This window comes from Polyodon spathula, chromosome 43 (assembly GCF_017654505.1).
Source record: "Polyodon spathula isolate WHYD16114869_AA chromosome 43, ASM1765450v1, whole genome shotgun sequence".
NCBI lineage: Eukaryota > Metazoa > Chordata > Actinopteri > Acipenseriformes > Polyodontidae > Polyodon > Polyodon spathula.
The window spans coordinates 2,441,228-2,458,076 of NC_054576.1; the positions used below are offsets into that span (position 1 = coordinate 2,441,228).

A 16,849-nucleotide genomic window follows, 5' to 3' on the forward strand; every position below is an offset into this window, starting at 1 on the left:
GATCTTGGTTTTAACGCTGATAACTGTGTTAGTCTGCCATCTTGTGGACTACACATTACACCCTGATCCTATTTTATAGAAGAAACACAAGTTATCTTAAATAAATGCCAACTCACATTTAAGGGGCAAATATATAAATTCAGCAGAGAAAAACGAACTTATTTATTTCCACCGGCATTAGTCTGGCACAGCTTTTAACCTGAACACAAACCTGAAGGTTACTTTAAACTAGGAATGGGCTGCTTTTAATCTTTTTTTTCCCCGTGTGGTTCAGTTTTGCGTAACCAATGGGAAAGATTTCTCGGGGCGCTCCTGACTAAGCGGGTCGGGTCCAGTACCCAAAATCCTGGACCTCCTCTGTGTCCCAAGGCAGTGGAGAGTCACCCGTACCGAACCGAGCCCTCACGGGTCGGAAACGCCAGTGGGTAAAGGGTTATAACTTGACAGTAGCTGAGGCTAGCAGGCGTACGGTGAACTAATGTCGTTTTTACTTCATTTTCCTGACTGGTGCCTGCACTGTGTTTTATAACCCCTAAGGTACGCAACGGCTGTTTTTGTCTACGTGTGTTACAGCGCAGACAGGATTTGTGTGTTAAACGCCGCGTTTTGTGTTTTTTTTTTTTTTTTTTTTTGTTGAAGTCTGGCTGTTTTCAGCTTGAGTTGTAATTTTTCAACTGTTTCTCCTTCTTCATAAACTGCATTGACCGGCCGGCTTCGCTCGCAGCTCCCTTTATAGCCCCGCTCCGTCAAAAACTACTCCAGGAAACTTAAAAAAAAATAAAAAATAATATAATATTGTAAGAACATGAGATATAATATTTGTCTTATAAACATATTATGGGAAAATGCAATCAACAGGCGTTTCATTCAGTTGTTTTTATTGGGGCAACACGCGTAAAGCAAGACACATGAATTAAAGACAGTTTGTCTGGTCAGAGAATTATTTTTTTTTTTTTTGGGGGGGGGGGGTAAAATGAAAAACGAAAAACGAATATGCAGGGGTAGGAAAGGGCTAGCCTTGTTCGTTTTATTTGAAGCGGGGCAATCCTTTATTCAGAGACACCAAAGCTCCTTTCACACTGGCATCCTCTACCGGGGTGGGGACCCGGTGCCATGCAGGTCAGCTATGTGATTTCACAAGCAGAAGCAGCTTGCTAGTGACGCTTCCAGTGTGACTGCCAGTGTGAAAGGGTCTCTAGATATATCGGGCTGGGCAATTGAACAACAAGTGTGGTTATTCAGCTGTGTTTACTTGATGGCTCTCATAGGTTGATAAGAGTAGACTGATAAATCCAGCACAGAACAATCACGAGAGAACTATGAAACCTGTGTGGTGCAGTGGTTGAAGTCCAGAAGGTCCTGGATTCAAATCCTACCTTTGCCACTGACTGTGTGTGACCCTGAGGGAGTCGCTTGTGCTCTGCGGACGAGATTGTTAAATCAACGCCCTATTGGAAGTGACTTTGCATATAATGCGCAGTTCCCAGTTTAACAGTGGAAGTCCTAAGAGCAATTGTAACTAACACGATAGTATCATTAAATGCCCCACGCATTCACCTTTGTTCATTATGTAGGTCTCACAGAAATGTGCAGTGTTGACAGAAACGCATAGAGGTCTTTTAATTTCAGAATTTGATATTTGGTACTCCTCAGGGTTAAAGAAATTGTTTGCAAGCCGTGGTTTTAGACACCCTGGGTCACGCGGAGAGTGATATTTCCCCAACCCCCATTCATTGCCGGTCATTCAACCAATCCAGTCCTTTCCCCTGTTGACTGACATGCTTTGGGCCAGCACCGTGACCCAGAAGACAGGGCTGAGCTGACCCAGAAAGCACAAACCCAAGGATAAGGCACACAAACAGAGAGCTTCCTTTTAATTTAAAGTAATGCCAGTCATCATGTTTTTTAAAATGTCAAATGCATGTAGTTTTGTAGTTTTCCATCTACTAAAAGAAAAACTGATAGCATTTCGAAATCTGTCATGAAATACTACTGTGCTACGATTATGGGTTCTGCTAGACTTTTTTTTTTCATGATGTTAAGTAAAACATCTAAATTATGTTCATATATATTAATTATGTCTCAATCCTAAAATTCAAGGTGATGCAAAACTTTTTTTTTCTGTAGCTGTATAGATACTGCTGTCATTATTTGGTTGCCTGGTCCCCTGTGGGTTATGCACACATGGTGATGTACTGGGGATCCATGTTCCCGAAATAGGAGCGCTCCCACTCGCTCATGAGGTCAAAGTGCAGGTGTTGGTTACAGAAGTTGCACACGGTCTCCGATGGGGGGCTCAGCGGGAACCCCATTTCCTCCCAGACTTCAACCAGACTTTCTGCAAGACAAAATATAAGAACAGGTTACGAGCACCGTGGAAAACCAGTGTGCAAAACCCATCTCGTTCCCAGTATCAAACTGGGACCGGGTCAATCGACACAGCTGTGGCCAAACATTTTCCATTGCCTAGAATTTGGGGATTGAGTCATGCTGATAATGAAAACTACATGCACATAATGTAGATCTTTTATTTAACATAAAAAGGTCTAGCAGAAGCAGTACAGTATTTCGTGTTAAATTTTCATATGTTCAGGTTTAAAATCGGCTTTATGAAGCCGAATTGGTTAATTAAATACGATGATGCAAAACGTGTCCATAGTTCTATATATATATATGAAAGGCACTATATAATGTTTATATAGCACCTTTCATAGCGGACCACCTTTACAAAGCGCTTTACAAGATACAAGACTAGGGTGTGTGAGAGGTGCATCAGCTTCAGAGTCGCTTACAACAACGTCTCCACCCAAAAACGCAGCACAAGGAGGTTCAGTGACTCGCTCGGGGTCTCACACAGCGAGTCAGTGGCTGAGCTGGGATTTGAACCCAGGACTTGCTGATAACAAGCCCTTTGCTTTAACCACTGGACCACAACGCCTCCTTTCTGCAATCTCAGAGTTAATTAGGGAACCGGCATGGAGAGAGGGAGTTCTGTCAGCCTGCAAACCTAACTGGGGCTGACAGACAGACAGACAAACAGTGCCGATTGAAACGGATTTCCTATCTGCTTCTAACGGAGACGAACAAGCCTGATTTTAAAGTCAGTCTCAGTGGCGGATGGAAACGTTGCTTACTGAACGAAGTGCAAATACAGATGTATTATCCCCATGACATAAAAAGAGCATCTCCATGAGAAAGCCCCGCCCACTCACCCACAAAGTATTCCATCATTGGTGGGGTGTGGTGGGGGGAGGGGGCTAGGCGCAGTAGCTCCTCCCCTCGGGGCACGGTCGGGTAGTTGATGGCCTGCACGTAGATGCCGTGCTTCTCCAGGAGAAGATCGCAGATCTGAGAGTTCTTCTCTGCGTTGCCCACCTGCCAGACAGACACACGGACACAATTCAGTTCACAAAGGCTCTGGCAAATATTCACGCAGCTAATGAGAATATGATATTATTATTATTATTATTATTATTATTATTATTATTATTTTAGCAGATGTCTTTATCCAAGATGATTTAGGGGTGTTAGTGGGCAATACAAGAGTATAGTCCAAAAACAATATTTATTTAAATATTTATTTAGTTAAAACTATTTGCATCTACAATGATATGGCAGTAGGGCAAGGATAGGGCGTCAGGCGAGGAATTTATACATTTATAATGGCTCTGTTTCTGGCTGTGCAGCGTACAATTTGAATGAAAGACTTTCGACACGCTGGGGCCCGCTTGAAGGGGGGCGCTCGGCTCTGCTCTTACCCGGATAGGGATGATGTGACTGGGGCAGTTGATGACAGGCAGCCCCGCATCCAGGAGTAGCTGCCTCATGTGCTTGACATTCCTCTGGTGAGCTCTCCTCAGGGCCTGTCCCTCTGCGCTCTTCAGCACCCGGACTGACTCCAGGGCCCCGGCGAGGGCCATGGGAGGCAGGGAGGTGGTGAAGATGAAGCCGGCGGCGAAGGAGCGCACTGTGTCCACCAGAGCGGCGGTACTAGCAATGTAACCCCCCACGCAACCGAACGCCTTGCCTGCGGGAGACACGCACAGTTCCTTAACCCTGACAACACGTGACGGTTTTGCATCGAATAGATGCCACTGCTGTACCTCTCTCAGACAGAGACTGCTGATTGCGTTGAATTGTGTGCTGGCGTTTGCTTTGTGGTCTATTCACTTGAGGGCTCAGTGCCTCTGACCTACACCTGTGGCCAAAAGTGTTGCATCGCCCTATAGAACTGACTTGTTTCATTAAGTCATTAAGCTTTGGAGTTTTTCTACATATTTAATGAAAAACTGACACAATAAAAAAAAATGTGACATTTCAAAATCTAACATGTTTTTTTTTTTTCTTCCTTCCTCAGTCCTAAAATTGGAGATGGTGCAAAATTTTTGGCTACAGCTCTAGAGATGTCGTTCACAGTGGTGGGCGTGGTGAAACCAGGGCGTCAAAAGGCCAGTGGAGATAAGGACCAGAGCAAGAGCATTCCCTGAAACGGGTCAGCTGGTTCTTTTAGATACCGAGAGTGACGCTTAGGTACCAAGACAACCTGTTTTCTATTTATTAGTATTGATTCATTGCCGAATTGCAAGACATATCGCTTCAAAATAGTGGTGTGTATCGTTTGCATGTATGAATTCACAGATAGCAATTCAAATAGACAATTAACCACATGTCAGTACTTACATGTACCACTGTAGACTGTATCCATTGCTGAAATTGTTATTAAATATTTATTTATGACTGGAGACTTTAGTTAAGGGTTAATGGCACAGTGGATCAGTATATATATATTGAAATTGAAATGTCACATTTTTCAATTTGTCAGTTTTGCACTTAGTCTATGCAGAACTCCAAAGCGCTGGCGTGCAGTTCAGCATGTTAACGTAACACTATTCAGCAGGTTTTCAGCAAAACGAACTCTACCGGGTTGTGCAAAGCCCTTTGTCCGCCGCTGTCGCGGTGGAAGACGCGCGACACACCAAGTCCTACCGAGGGTTCCGGAGACAATGTCAATCTTGTGCATGACGGCGTCTCTCTCTCCCACGCCTGCTCCTCGAGCGCCGTACAGCCCCACTGCGTGAACCTCGTCCACGAAGGTCAGGGCGCCATGGCGATGGGACACGTCACACAGCTCCACTAAGGGGCAGATAGCACCTGGAGACGCAAACATCGAGGAGCAATTTTATTTCGGAGACCCAATCTTGGGCTGTAAAACGAAGGACAGACGAGACAGCTCAGGGAATGTACATTTTGCTCGATTTCCCCTTGACAAACCTAATCACTAAAGTTACACAGAAAACCGTGCCATGGATTACAGCCATCATCTTTTAATATCAATGGGACAGAGCAGAACGGGAGACGATAAGCAGAGGCGACTTCGCCAGGAGGGAACTTAAAAAAGTCTGTTCGCTGCTGTGCGTTTTTTTTTTTTTTTCTGTAGATTTTTGATGACCCTCGTTGGTTGGACTCACCGTCCATAGAGTGCACCGTCTCGAACGCCACGATCTTGGGAGTCTTGGGGTCAGACTTCCTCAGCAGCTCCTCCAGGTGTCCCGCGTCGTTGTGCCGGAAGATGTGTCTCGGAACGCCGCTGTTGCGGATTCCCTGGATCATAGAGGCATGGTTCCCAGCATCCGAGTAGATCTCACAGCCTGGGGGGAATAAAATCAGAGGGCTTGCCGTTTAGTCATCAGGACTGTTTGGCTCAAAGCTAAAAAAAGGTTGTTTGTGTTCCTGCTGCAGGAACAAAGGCACTTTTACTGTACTTCAAAATTACATTTAATATCTAAGGTGTTTATGCAACCAGACCCATCTTTCTGTCTGTCTGTCTGTCTGTCTGTCTGTCTGTCTATCTGTATGTATGTGTCTGTCTGTAGGTCTGTCTGTTTGTCTGTCTGTCTATATGTGTGTCTGTCTCTCTGTTTGTCTATCTGTCTGTCTGTATGTGTCTGTCTGTCTGTATGTGTCTGTCTGTCTGTCTATCTGTCTTTCTGCTCCACCCAGCCCCTTTCTTCCTGCATGTTCCCCCTCGCTCTTACCTGGAAGCATCTTGGCCAGAGTGAAAAGGGTGGAATCGTTTGCCACGAAGCAGGAGGAGAAGACCAGGGCAGCATCCTTGTAGTGGAGGCTGGCTAATTCCTGCTCCAGATCCACGTGGAATTTACTGGTGCCGGAAATATTCCTGGTGCCCCCAGCGCCCGCGCCGTACTGATTCAGGGCATCTCTGCAGGGGCAGAAGGAGTGTGGGTTACGGTCACATGCCTGTCACGCTCCTGATAGCTCTTTTGGAACGAAGAACTTGACTTCCGTCATCAATTTTCAATTCCAATTACAATCAACTCCCAAATACTGGAATATTCCGGCTTCGTGATTAACCCTGAGGATTAAACCTTTAAAATGAAAACAGCTACTTTGTTTATGTAGCTAGATTCCTGTCCGGCAGCACACAGTGTTCTGCATGTGAAAAACTCTGGCTTGTGAGGCTAGATTTAAAAATGTGGTGCAAAAGTGCGCCACACTTGGAGAACGCCCATTTAGCTTCATGGCTCCGACTCTCTGGAACTCTCTCCCAGCTTTGGTGCGTGATGCTCCCACTGTCGCTCGCTTTAAATCAACTCTTCAGACCCACCTGTTTTCTCTTGCTCTCCATGATCTTTAAGCCTGATATCTGCTACTAGCTGCTGTGTTGCTGCTGCTGTCCTGTATTCTGCTCTTTCCACTGTATTTAATGCACTATTTCATGTATTCTGCTGCTATCCTGTATTCTGCTCTTTCCATTGTATTTAATGCACTATTTCATGTATTATGCTGCTATCATGTATTCTGCACTTTCCACTGTATTTAATGCACTATTTCATGTATTATGCTGCTATCCTGTATTCTGCTCTTTCCACTGTATTTAATGCACTATTTCATGTATTATGCTGCTATCCTGTATTCTGCTCTTTCCACTGTATTTAATGCACTATTTCATGTATTATGCTGCTATCCTGTATTCTGCTCTTTCCACTGTATTTAATGCACTATTTCATGTATTCTGCTGCTATCCTGTATTCTGCTCTTTCCACTGTATTTAATGCACTATTTCATGTATTATGCTGCTGCTCTTTCCACTGTATTTAATGCACTATTTCATGTATTCTGCTATCTTGTATTCTGCTCTTTCCACTGTATTTAATGCACTATTTCATGTATTATGCTGCTATCCTGTATTCTGCTCTTTCCACTGTATTTAATGCACTATTTCATGTATTCTGCTGCTATCCTGTATTCTGCTCTTTCCACTGTATTTAATGCACTATTTCATGTATTATCCTGCTGCTCTTTCCACTGTATTTAATGCACTATTTCATGTATTCTGCTGCTATCCTGTATTCTGCTCTTTCCACTGTATTTAATGCACTATTTCATGTATTATGCTGCTATCATGTATTCTGCTCTTTCCATTGTATTTAATGCACTATTTCATGTATTCTGCTGCTATCCTGTATTCTGCTCTTTCCACTGTATTTAATGCTGCTATTTCATGTATTTAATGCACTATTTCATGTATTTTGCTATCCTGTATTCTGCTCTTTCCACTGTATTTAATGCACTATTTCATGTATTCTGCTGCTATCCTGTATTCTGCTCTTTCCACTGTATTTAATGCACTATTTCATGTATTCTGCTGCTATCCTGTATTCTGCTCTTTCCACTGTATTTAATGCACTATTTCATGTATTCTGCTGCTATCCTGTATTCTGCTCTTTCCACTGTATTTAATGCACTATTTCATGTATTATGCTGCTATCATGTATTCTGCTCTTTCCACTGTATTTAATGCACTATTTCATGTATTATGCTGCTATCCTGTATTCTGCTCTTTCCACTGAAATGCACTATTTCATGTATTAAAAATCTTGTAAAGCACTTTGTGATGGTGCTCCGCTATGAAAGACGCTATATAAAAATAAAGACTGATTGATTGAAGGTGGACAGACACCCACCGAATGGCATGCAGGACCCGGGGGTGGCGACTCATGCCAAGGTAGTCGTTGCTGCACCAGACGGATACGGGCTTGGCTTGGCCAGTGGGCTGCGAGTAATCTTCGGCGAAGGGGAAGGCGTCCGCGCAGCGGTTCACCGTCTTGAACACGCGGTAGGTGTGGTCCTGCTTCTTCGCGATGATCTTCGAGTCGAAGAAAGCGTCATAATCGAAATGGGGCTGGTCTGCAGGAAGAAAAAACCTGGATGAGCCATCAAGCAACTGAGCGCTTGAAAGGAAAACTGGAAGACTCTGGGACCAGGGCTTGGAGACCCCCTGACCTAACGAAAGGGAAACCCCTTGGAATATTGGCACTACCTGCGCCCATGTTGTCTTGGATGCGGTGGGTGACAGGGGTCGGGGAGGGGGTGAGTCCCTGCATGGTGTTCATCACGCCTCTCCTCAGATCCCTCAGGATAGTGCTCTCGCCCCCTAGTGGCAGGCTGCACACCACATCCTCCTGGACCTCGGCACTGGCCTGGACCGCGCTGATCTCCTTCTCAACGAAGGGACACTGGGAGGACATGGTCACTGCGGTCTGGGTGGCAGCCTGAGAGAGTGACCACAGGGGAGTGGTCTTCAATACAGCGGAGCCTGCAGGGGGGAAATCCAAACTTATAGCTAGAGTTACATAGTTATAGGAGGCTGTGTGGTCCAGTGGTTAAAGAAACAGGCTTGTAACCAGGAGGTTCAAATCCCCCAAAAACACTCTGCAGCTGATGCATGGTTCACACACCCTAGTCTCGTATCTTGTAAAGCGCTTTGTGATGGTGGTCCACTGTGAAAGGCGCTGTATAAAAATAAAGATTATTATTATTATTATTATTATTATTATTATTATTATTATTATATTATTATTATTATTATTATTATAGCCAACAGCATGAGCAGAGCCTTCTCTAAGCACTTATTTTTTATTTTTTTTGCTGATATCTGATTGTGAAACTCTACCGCTACTAGCAGTCTTGTGCAAATGCATTAGAATGCCCTTCTTACCGGCCGGGGTTGTCTCCAGTGCCCTCTGTTGCTGGGCGGCGGTAGTGACCAGGCCCCGGGTCAGCATCACCGGGCAGCGGTCAGCGAGGCTGAAGAGCGAGCGTCCGGCTCTCTTGAGGAAGGGTTTGGACGCGCTGGTCAGGAACGGACAGCGATGAAAGAAAGACGCCATTGGACCAAGCCGTTTTTCCACACTGCCAAGAGAAGAATGAGGCAAACAGAGCACAAGTTAAGGAGGTCGCAGGGCATTGGTGAGAGCATACTTACAATACTGGGTGTGAATTTCCTTACCCCCCCCCCCCCCCCCCCCCAGTGAGTCTTTCTTACATGGTAGTAAATGCTTTCAATTTGTCACCCAAACTCTATAGAGAAAGTCTGCACAGAATAGATGATCTGGGTGCGTCCCAACACATCCTGCATTAGCCGGGCGTCGCCGATAAACACGGCGCTTATCCGAGGCTCCCAGGCAACCCTGCCGCTGTCCACCCCGCCAGGTTCTGAAGCATGGGGGCGATCGATAAGGGCGATTCAGGCGGAGCGACTGGTTATCAGTTTACGAGTTTCAGAGAAAGCAGTCGCGATGTTAGGTGTGTTTTTTTTTTTTTTTTTAAATTGGTTTGAGACATGTTTTATCTGTTTATTTTGTCACTAATTATGAATCAATTATTTTAATTTTCCACCTTAAAATAACAATGAAATGCATGCAGGTATGATGCTATATTCATTCTTGTTCAATACAATACTTACACTTCAAAAATAAGAGAGAGAGAAAGAGAGAGGGAAAGAGGGAGAGAGAGAGAGAGAGAGGAGAGAGATTTTGCTTAACTTTGGGAAAAATAACCTTAAATGCACATTTGTAGAATTTGGCAGATTCGAATATAGAATCTCGGTTTTATAACATTTCTTGGTGACTTGGAACACGCTTTGGAAGATAATTTCTATTTTTCCCTTTTTTAAAAAAAAACAAAAAACAACATCAACAAAAAATAAACAACCGAACCCCCTTCTCCCAGTGAGAATTGTCGTCTGTACTGTATTTCGGAGGTGATTTTGAACCTGGCTTCTCAATCTAAACTCCAATAGACCATCAAATAATTATCTTTATTCATATAATCTACTAGACTATAGAAATAAAGATGCAAAGGTCAGAAGAGTCCCATTAGTAATGACGTACTCTAAACTTTTGCTCAATATTTCTAAGATAGTTTGGAAACTAAATTTTTTTTTTAAAAAAGTGTTTCTTAAGGCCCCAGTTGTAGCATTTAAAAGAGAAGCTAATTTAGGTGATATTTTAGTTTAGTCTAAAATTAGATAATGCGACATCTAGAAGAATAAAAGAAAGTAAATGGATAAATAGACTGAACACGATTATGCCAGCGGGACTCAACCGAAAAGAATGAACTAATTAACTACAACAAATATATAAAAGTTAAAAATAATTAAATAAACAAAATTAATTCAAAAGTTGTGCACGCTGCTGCGCTGGGGAGACCATATCAAGGCTGATCCTCAGAGCCAGCATTGCATGAGAATAGAAATATAGGTTTATATAAAATAATGTTAATTAGAATTAATATAGATTTAAAGATATAAGTAAAAGTGATGTCACATATAGAACACCATTACATCATGTAAGAATAAATCATGGATTTGAATATAAACAATAACAAGTAGTTGTCATGCCGTCAAACACCTATAAATACATATAAAAAACACAGGCTCCCTTGAGAAAGATATGTACAACATATCAAAACGTTGGGCAGCTGGCTCTTTGAGCTAATATATATATATATATATATATATATATATATATATATATATGTGTGTGTGTGTGTGTGTGTGTGTGTGTGTGTGTGTGTGTGTGTGTGTGTGTGTGTGTATATATATATATATATATATATATATATATATATATATATATATATATATATATATATATATATATATTCTGAATAATTTGAATACAGCATCTTACCTGTTGACCTGCACTGAGGACGAACGTAAAAAACAGCAACTATCTCTGCAGGATCTTTGGGGATATAGCTGTAGCTGTCACGTGGGTCATCTCCAACCTCATTGGCCCAAAGTTTGTCTCCAAAGAGGTGTCACAGTTATTCCAGAAAGAACTCTTCACGTCTCTGCGCCGTGCGCAATAGACATAGAACTTCATTAATAGTTCAATTTTTTTTTTTTTTTTTTTTTTTACATTTATCATAACTGCAAAAAAGTCACATAAGAAGTTTTTAAATAAGGTGTATTTAAATTTTCTAGTGCCATAGATGAATAATTAGACCGCAGCTAATCTATCAGGTTTTAGGAAACACAATTATAAACGCATTCCGTTTTTATAGTCGTAATAATAATAATAATAATAATAATGCAAAATATTTTTAAGCATATATAAAGCGCAAACAGAATGTAATACATGCACTGTACATTTTGACTAAATTAACATTTTGTCACCGATAAGGGAAAATGTGCAAAGGCGCCATCTGGTGTACATTGATGGAATTGCACGGCGCTGAAATCAGTCGAGTTGGACAGAACTCTCACACAAGCACTGAAGTTGAAGAATTACGTCACCCCTGCGCATCTGGTCGCAAAAAAGCACGTTGCGATGTAATTGTTTGATCTGTGTGTGTGTGTGTGTGTGTGTGTGTGTGTGTGTGTGTGTGTGTGTGTGTGTGTGTGTGTGTGTGTGTTTTACACGTGTAAAATGCATGGATTACAATTAGCGTCTGATGTCATTTCTGCGTTTGTGCGTGAAGGCGCTTTGACTGAGATTAGCATACTCTTCAAATCAATTTGCCTGCCATAGATGTACATAACACAGGCTAGATCAGCCCAACCCTTAGAAGCGCGTCCAGTAATCTGCCACTTGGAAACTGCTGGTAATACACAAGCCGTGCACCAGATGGCGCTGCCGTGTACCGCTATAAAGATTGGCTGATCTCGCCTATGAAATATGTATAATATATTCTATACTTTATTTTTTTTTAAATTTATTTAGAAATCTGGTTTAATAAAAATTCAATGTCATTTTATTCTGGTTAATGAAAAAAAATCAAATGCAAGTTTGTGTTTTCATATTTTTAATTTATCTTTAAAGCATGATTTATGGTGCCTGAATATATCAATATATTTCAATTATACACACACACACACACACACACACACACACACAGGGTACACCTCTCTTCTGGGATTCTTGGGACGAGCTTGGTGATTTTCGGGGGTTGGGGGAGTATGATAAACACAACGATGAGGGTTCTCGCGTCTGCTTCAGCGCAGTGACGCACGGAGGGGTAGCTCTGACAGAAGCACTCTGATAGAGCGCGGCTGAGTTATAGGCCAGGTGTTTCTGAGTGGAGTTTGGGGCTCCCCAGAGGATATCTCTGTAGGAATCGGCGCAAAACACACCGGAGATCCGAATCCTGATGCGGGAGCTTCGTGCGCCTGAAGGCGTTGACGAGAGACACTGCAACCTCGCAGTTTTCAATCAGATTTACTCAAGCCGCTGTCCTCCAGCGCTAGTTGACCGTCCAGTTTGTGTGGTTAGTTTACCGTGTTTTTTTTTTGTTTTTTTTAATATGCTTTACCAGACCTCTCTGTGCTTTACAATGCTTCCAAATGCTTTACCAGACCTCTCTGTGCTTTACAATGCTTCTCTATGCTTTACCAGACCTCTCTGTGCTTTACAATGCTTCCCTATGCTTTACCAGACCTCTCTGTGCTTTACAATGCTTCCCTATGCTTTACCAGACCTCTCTGTGCTTTACAATGCTTCCCTGTGCTTTACCAGACCTCTCTGTGCTTTACAATGCTTCCCTGTGCTTTACCAGACCTCTCTGTGCTTTACAATGCTTCCCTGTGCTTTACCAGACCTCTCTGTGCTTTACAATGCTTCCCTGTGCTTTACCAGGCCTCTCTGTGCTTTACAATGCTTCTCTGTGCTTTACCAGACCTCTCTGTGCTTTACAATGCTTCCCTGTGCTTTACCAGACCTCTCTGTGCTTTACAATGCTTCCCTATGCTTTACCATGTTTTCACTGTGCTTTACAATGTTTGCCTATGCCTTACAATGCTTCCACTGTGCTGTTTTACACTTTGCTGTGCTTTTACTACGAGGAACTTATTATGAAACTAAACCTTAAAGCTGCTGTTTGCCAGTATGAAGCACAGTTAGTTAAAAAAATGTATTGGTTTATGCGCACACCACATGGAGATCCAAAACATTGCTATCGCTAGAATTCCCTATAAAGAAAAAGAAACACATTCTTGGTCAGGTCAGATTTGAATAAGGACTCATTGATTGGTTGCGTGGGTAATTATGATCAAGACTTTTCTTTGCAAATGTTTGGCTCACTTACCTCTACGCCTTGTCTTAATTTCTGTCAGCAGCACGGCAGTGATCATTGCAATCAGACCACAGACACGAAATCCAGTGTAAATCCAGGAGAATATGTAACTGGAGAGATCTGGGAGAAGACCGGGGGGGTCTATATCATGATTTGCAGATAATGACATCTGAGCAAAACAGTGCAAGAGAGCGTTTACAATGTCACGATTTAAAATCGTGACTTTGTTTGTTAAGAAGATTCCAAAACATAGCCTTATATAGTGCAACCAATCAGGTGTCGCGAACAATAACTTGAATATTTAGATCATATCATACCTTATTAGCTTACCGTGTACAGGTATACTGACAGGTTCAGACTGTTCTGTAAACACCCATGCGCTCGGTGACTGTGTGTAATAGCTGCATGAGTACTCCCCCTGCTGTCCGTGTGTTGTACTGAGGGTGAAGCTGAAGGCGCAGGTCTGGTCTCCTCTGGGTACGCGCTGCTCCAGCACAACCTCCCGGTCCCGGTAAAGAACAAACGAGCCAGGGCTCTGATGCGCGCTGCTGAGGCCGCAATGCAGCGTCGCGTCCCCTCCTCTCACAGACAGCACGGGAGCAGCTGGGAGAGGGACACCACGCAGAGGTTTTAGTTTATAATAATCTCAGCAGTAGACAGTCGAAGTGGAGTCAAACCCTCTCAAGCGTGGAGCAAACAAAAAATAAACTCCAATAATGAAAACAGAAATAGCTCAAAGTTACCTATTATTGTGACTTGCTGGATGACGCTGGAATCTGAGGATTGTCCTTTTTTGCGGACCTTGCACTGGTAGTTCCCGCTACCGTTTCTCTCGCTTTTGATGTAAAATGTGTCGTTGTTACCCTTATCCACTCTCTCTTTATTTTTAAGCAGGATAAATGTGTTTTTGTTGTGCCCTTCACCCGGCCACACACACTGGAGAGACAGTTCACCTGATTTCACAAGACTCACTGCGAGGTGAGGTTTCTTTGAGGAATCTGGAAAAAGAAAGACGAATTCATGTTTATATCTCAAACCAAGATGTTGGCAAACCTACTAACAATATACACAAACACAACAACAAGTAAAGATTATATCGGCTTCAACCTCTGACATCGAGTTAACCTCTTCAAATCTTCCTTTTTCATATACTGCTGTATTGGAAAGTGTACAGCACAGCGCAATTATCAGCTATTTGAATACATGATTACATGGACTTGGCAAATTCATTTAAAGAATGTATTTTAATTTGTGAGTGTTTACAGTATTTGTGTCGACTCAAATACAAAAGGTTTACCATTACCTGAACAAACAACTCCAGCATGATCCTCGGGGCGGCAGCTATCTCCTTCGAGAGGAAGAGTCAGGCATTGATCGAGAAAGGACTCGGAGCCTGTGCATGTTGTATTGTACACCCAGACAGGAAAATCCCCTTCTCCACTCTTTGCTAGTACTGGAGCAGATTCAGCTTTACCACAGCCCAGCTCTCTGCACACAAACTGGGCACCGCTCATGGTCCAGCCATCACCGCACAACGCCCCCAACTGGCCGTCACGATAAACCTTGACTTCCCCAGAGCAGAACCTGGTCACATTGGCCCGAATGACGCTTGAGCTGTCTGAGGTTAAACGCGGGATATTAATCACCGTTTCACAATTCACTTGCAACATGTCTTCACCATAAAGCGTTACAACCCGGCTCTCATATCACGAGTAAAACGAGATTGTTCAGTTGTCCCAGCTAAGCTCTGGGCACACAGTCCAAACCCAATCACAAAACAGGCACCGCTCAATTCTGCACAGTGATGCCGGGTTCTGCTTCAGAGAGCCCCAGGACTGAATGAGTAGATGAAACACGATGACAAAACACGAGAAAGACGAACTTATCGTGTAAAACAACCTAGAGTGTAAGTTGCTTCAAATGTTATCCCTTCATCTTTATTTCTTTATTTCTTTATGTTGTCTTGCAGTTGCGTGGTATTAACCAGGCACAAGTTGATGGGCGATGAAATGCTGAGATACTGAAGGCAATGAAACGGTTCCAGCAGCGCAGGGCAGATCGATAGATTTTACTGTCCCAAAGAATTAGCTGCACTATCATATATATATATATATATATATAAATATATATATATATATATATATATATATATATATATATATATATATAATATATTCCATAATACTCCAAAAACACAATTTACAATTTACACTTTTCAACATAATTAAATTAAATTAAAGACTCACCGATAGCCGGCAGCGAGACAAGAGTCCAAATTATAAGCAGCGATCTCATTATCGGGCTGATGCGAAAAAGTTACATCAAAATCACGAATTGCGCGTCAAATTATTTTCGGACAGAAAAGTTCTGGTCTTGGTCTCGACGTTTGAGAAATATATGTATATATATATATATGTATCTGTTCAGAGGAGGAAGTGACGCTTAGAGTTTTGCGGTGGTCAAAATGGGCAATATGGAACTAAGCGAGAATGAGAAGGGAAGTGAGAGAAGACTTTTCCACGACAATAATTCAAAGTATTTCGTTGGTGCCTCTGGACACTTATCGAATTATTTTGGTCTTTATGAGCGCCAAGTGAAAACAAATAAAAAATTAAAAAAAAAAAAAAAAAAGCATAAATATTTTTTTTTTCTTTTGTTTTGATTTCGGATTTAACTTAAATCACACAAACAAAAACACAGTTAACAGTTTTAAAAGCGTACTTTCAAATATGATTTATAAATATTGAAAACGCGTATCACAGATTCGACATTTAAAGTCAATATGTCAATAAAATCTGGGAAAAAAAATGTTTCAGTAATTCAAAATAAACTTCAGGACTCAACATTTTTCCGACACGTTAAATCTGGGAATCGAACAAATAAATCCGTGAAAAACAATAGATAAATAATATGAGGAATTCAATGTTTTATTTTGCTATATATATATGTGTGTGTGTGTGTGTGTGTATCTATATATCTTATCTCTAGTAGATATATACATATATATGTTCACACACATCATATTATGTGTGTGTGTGTGTGTGTGTGTGTGTGTGTGTATCTATCTATCGCTCTCTCTCTATATATATATGTGTGTGTGTGTGTGTATCTATCTATCGCTCTCTCTCTCTCTCTCTCTCTCTCCTCTCTCCTCTCGTGCAGATATATTATCTATATATATCTGGTTGCTTGTGAGGACTATCACACACATAATATAGTGGGAGATTCGACATATACACACACACAAAAATATAGATAGATACAGATAGTCTAGCGCTAGATCCTAATATCAGCGACACATGTTCATATCTATCTATCTATCTATCTATCTATCTATCTCTATATATTAGACTAACACACTGCTAATATATAGAAGCTTGCAGAGAGATACTAGAAGGAGAGGTGAGAGAGAGGAGGAGGACCTAGATCATAATTTCAATATACGCTATAGATATATATATATATATCTATT

At 42.1% G+C, this 16,849-nt stretch overlaps 2 protein-coding genes across 2 annotated transcripts; both read right to left on the minus strand.

Annotated features, from left to right (window-relative positions):
- Positions 1 to 2,050: 2,050 nt before the first annotated feature.
- On the minus strand, positions 2,051 to 11,095 carry LOC121305518 (5-aminolevulinate synthase, erythroid-specific, mitochondrial-like). Its single transcript, XM_041237164.1, has 10 exons — positions 10,995 to 11,095; positions 9,020 to 9,213; positions 8,342 to 8,617; positions 7,986 to 8,208; positions 6,036 to 6,220; positions 5,469 to 5,648; positions 4,987 to 5,151; positions 3,759 to 4,027; positions 3,213 to 3,375; positions 2,051 to 2,338 (listed from the first exon to the last, which is right to left on the minus strand). Exons 2-10 carry the CDS (start codon positions 9,189 to 9,191, stop codon positions 2,175 to 2,177), a joined length of 1,797 nt encoding a protein of 598 aa, XP_041093098.1. The 5' UTR covers positions 9,192 to 9,213; positions 10,995 to 11,095; the 3' UTR covers positions 2,051 to 2,174.
- Positions 9,371 to 15,753, minus strand: LOC121305487. The gene is made up of 6 exons (XM_041237128.1): positions 15,624 to 15,753; positions 14,681 to 14,995; positions 14,121 to 14,375; positions 13,708 to 13,980; positions 13,390 to 13,497; positions 9,371 to 9,516 (listed from the first exon to the last, which is right to left on the minus strand). Exons 1-6 carry the CDS (start codon positions 15,670 to 15,672, stop codon positions 9,371 to 9,373), a joined length of 1,146 nt encoding a protein of 381 aa, XP_041093062.1. The 5' UTR covers positions 15,673 to 15,753.
- Positions 15,754 to 16,849: the final 1,096 nt, after the last annotated feature.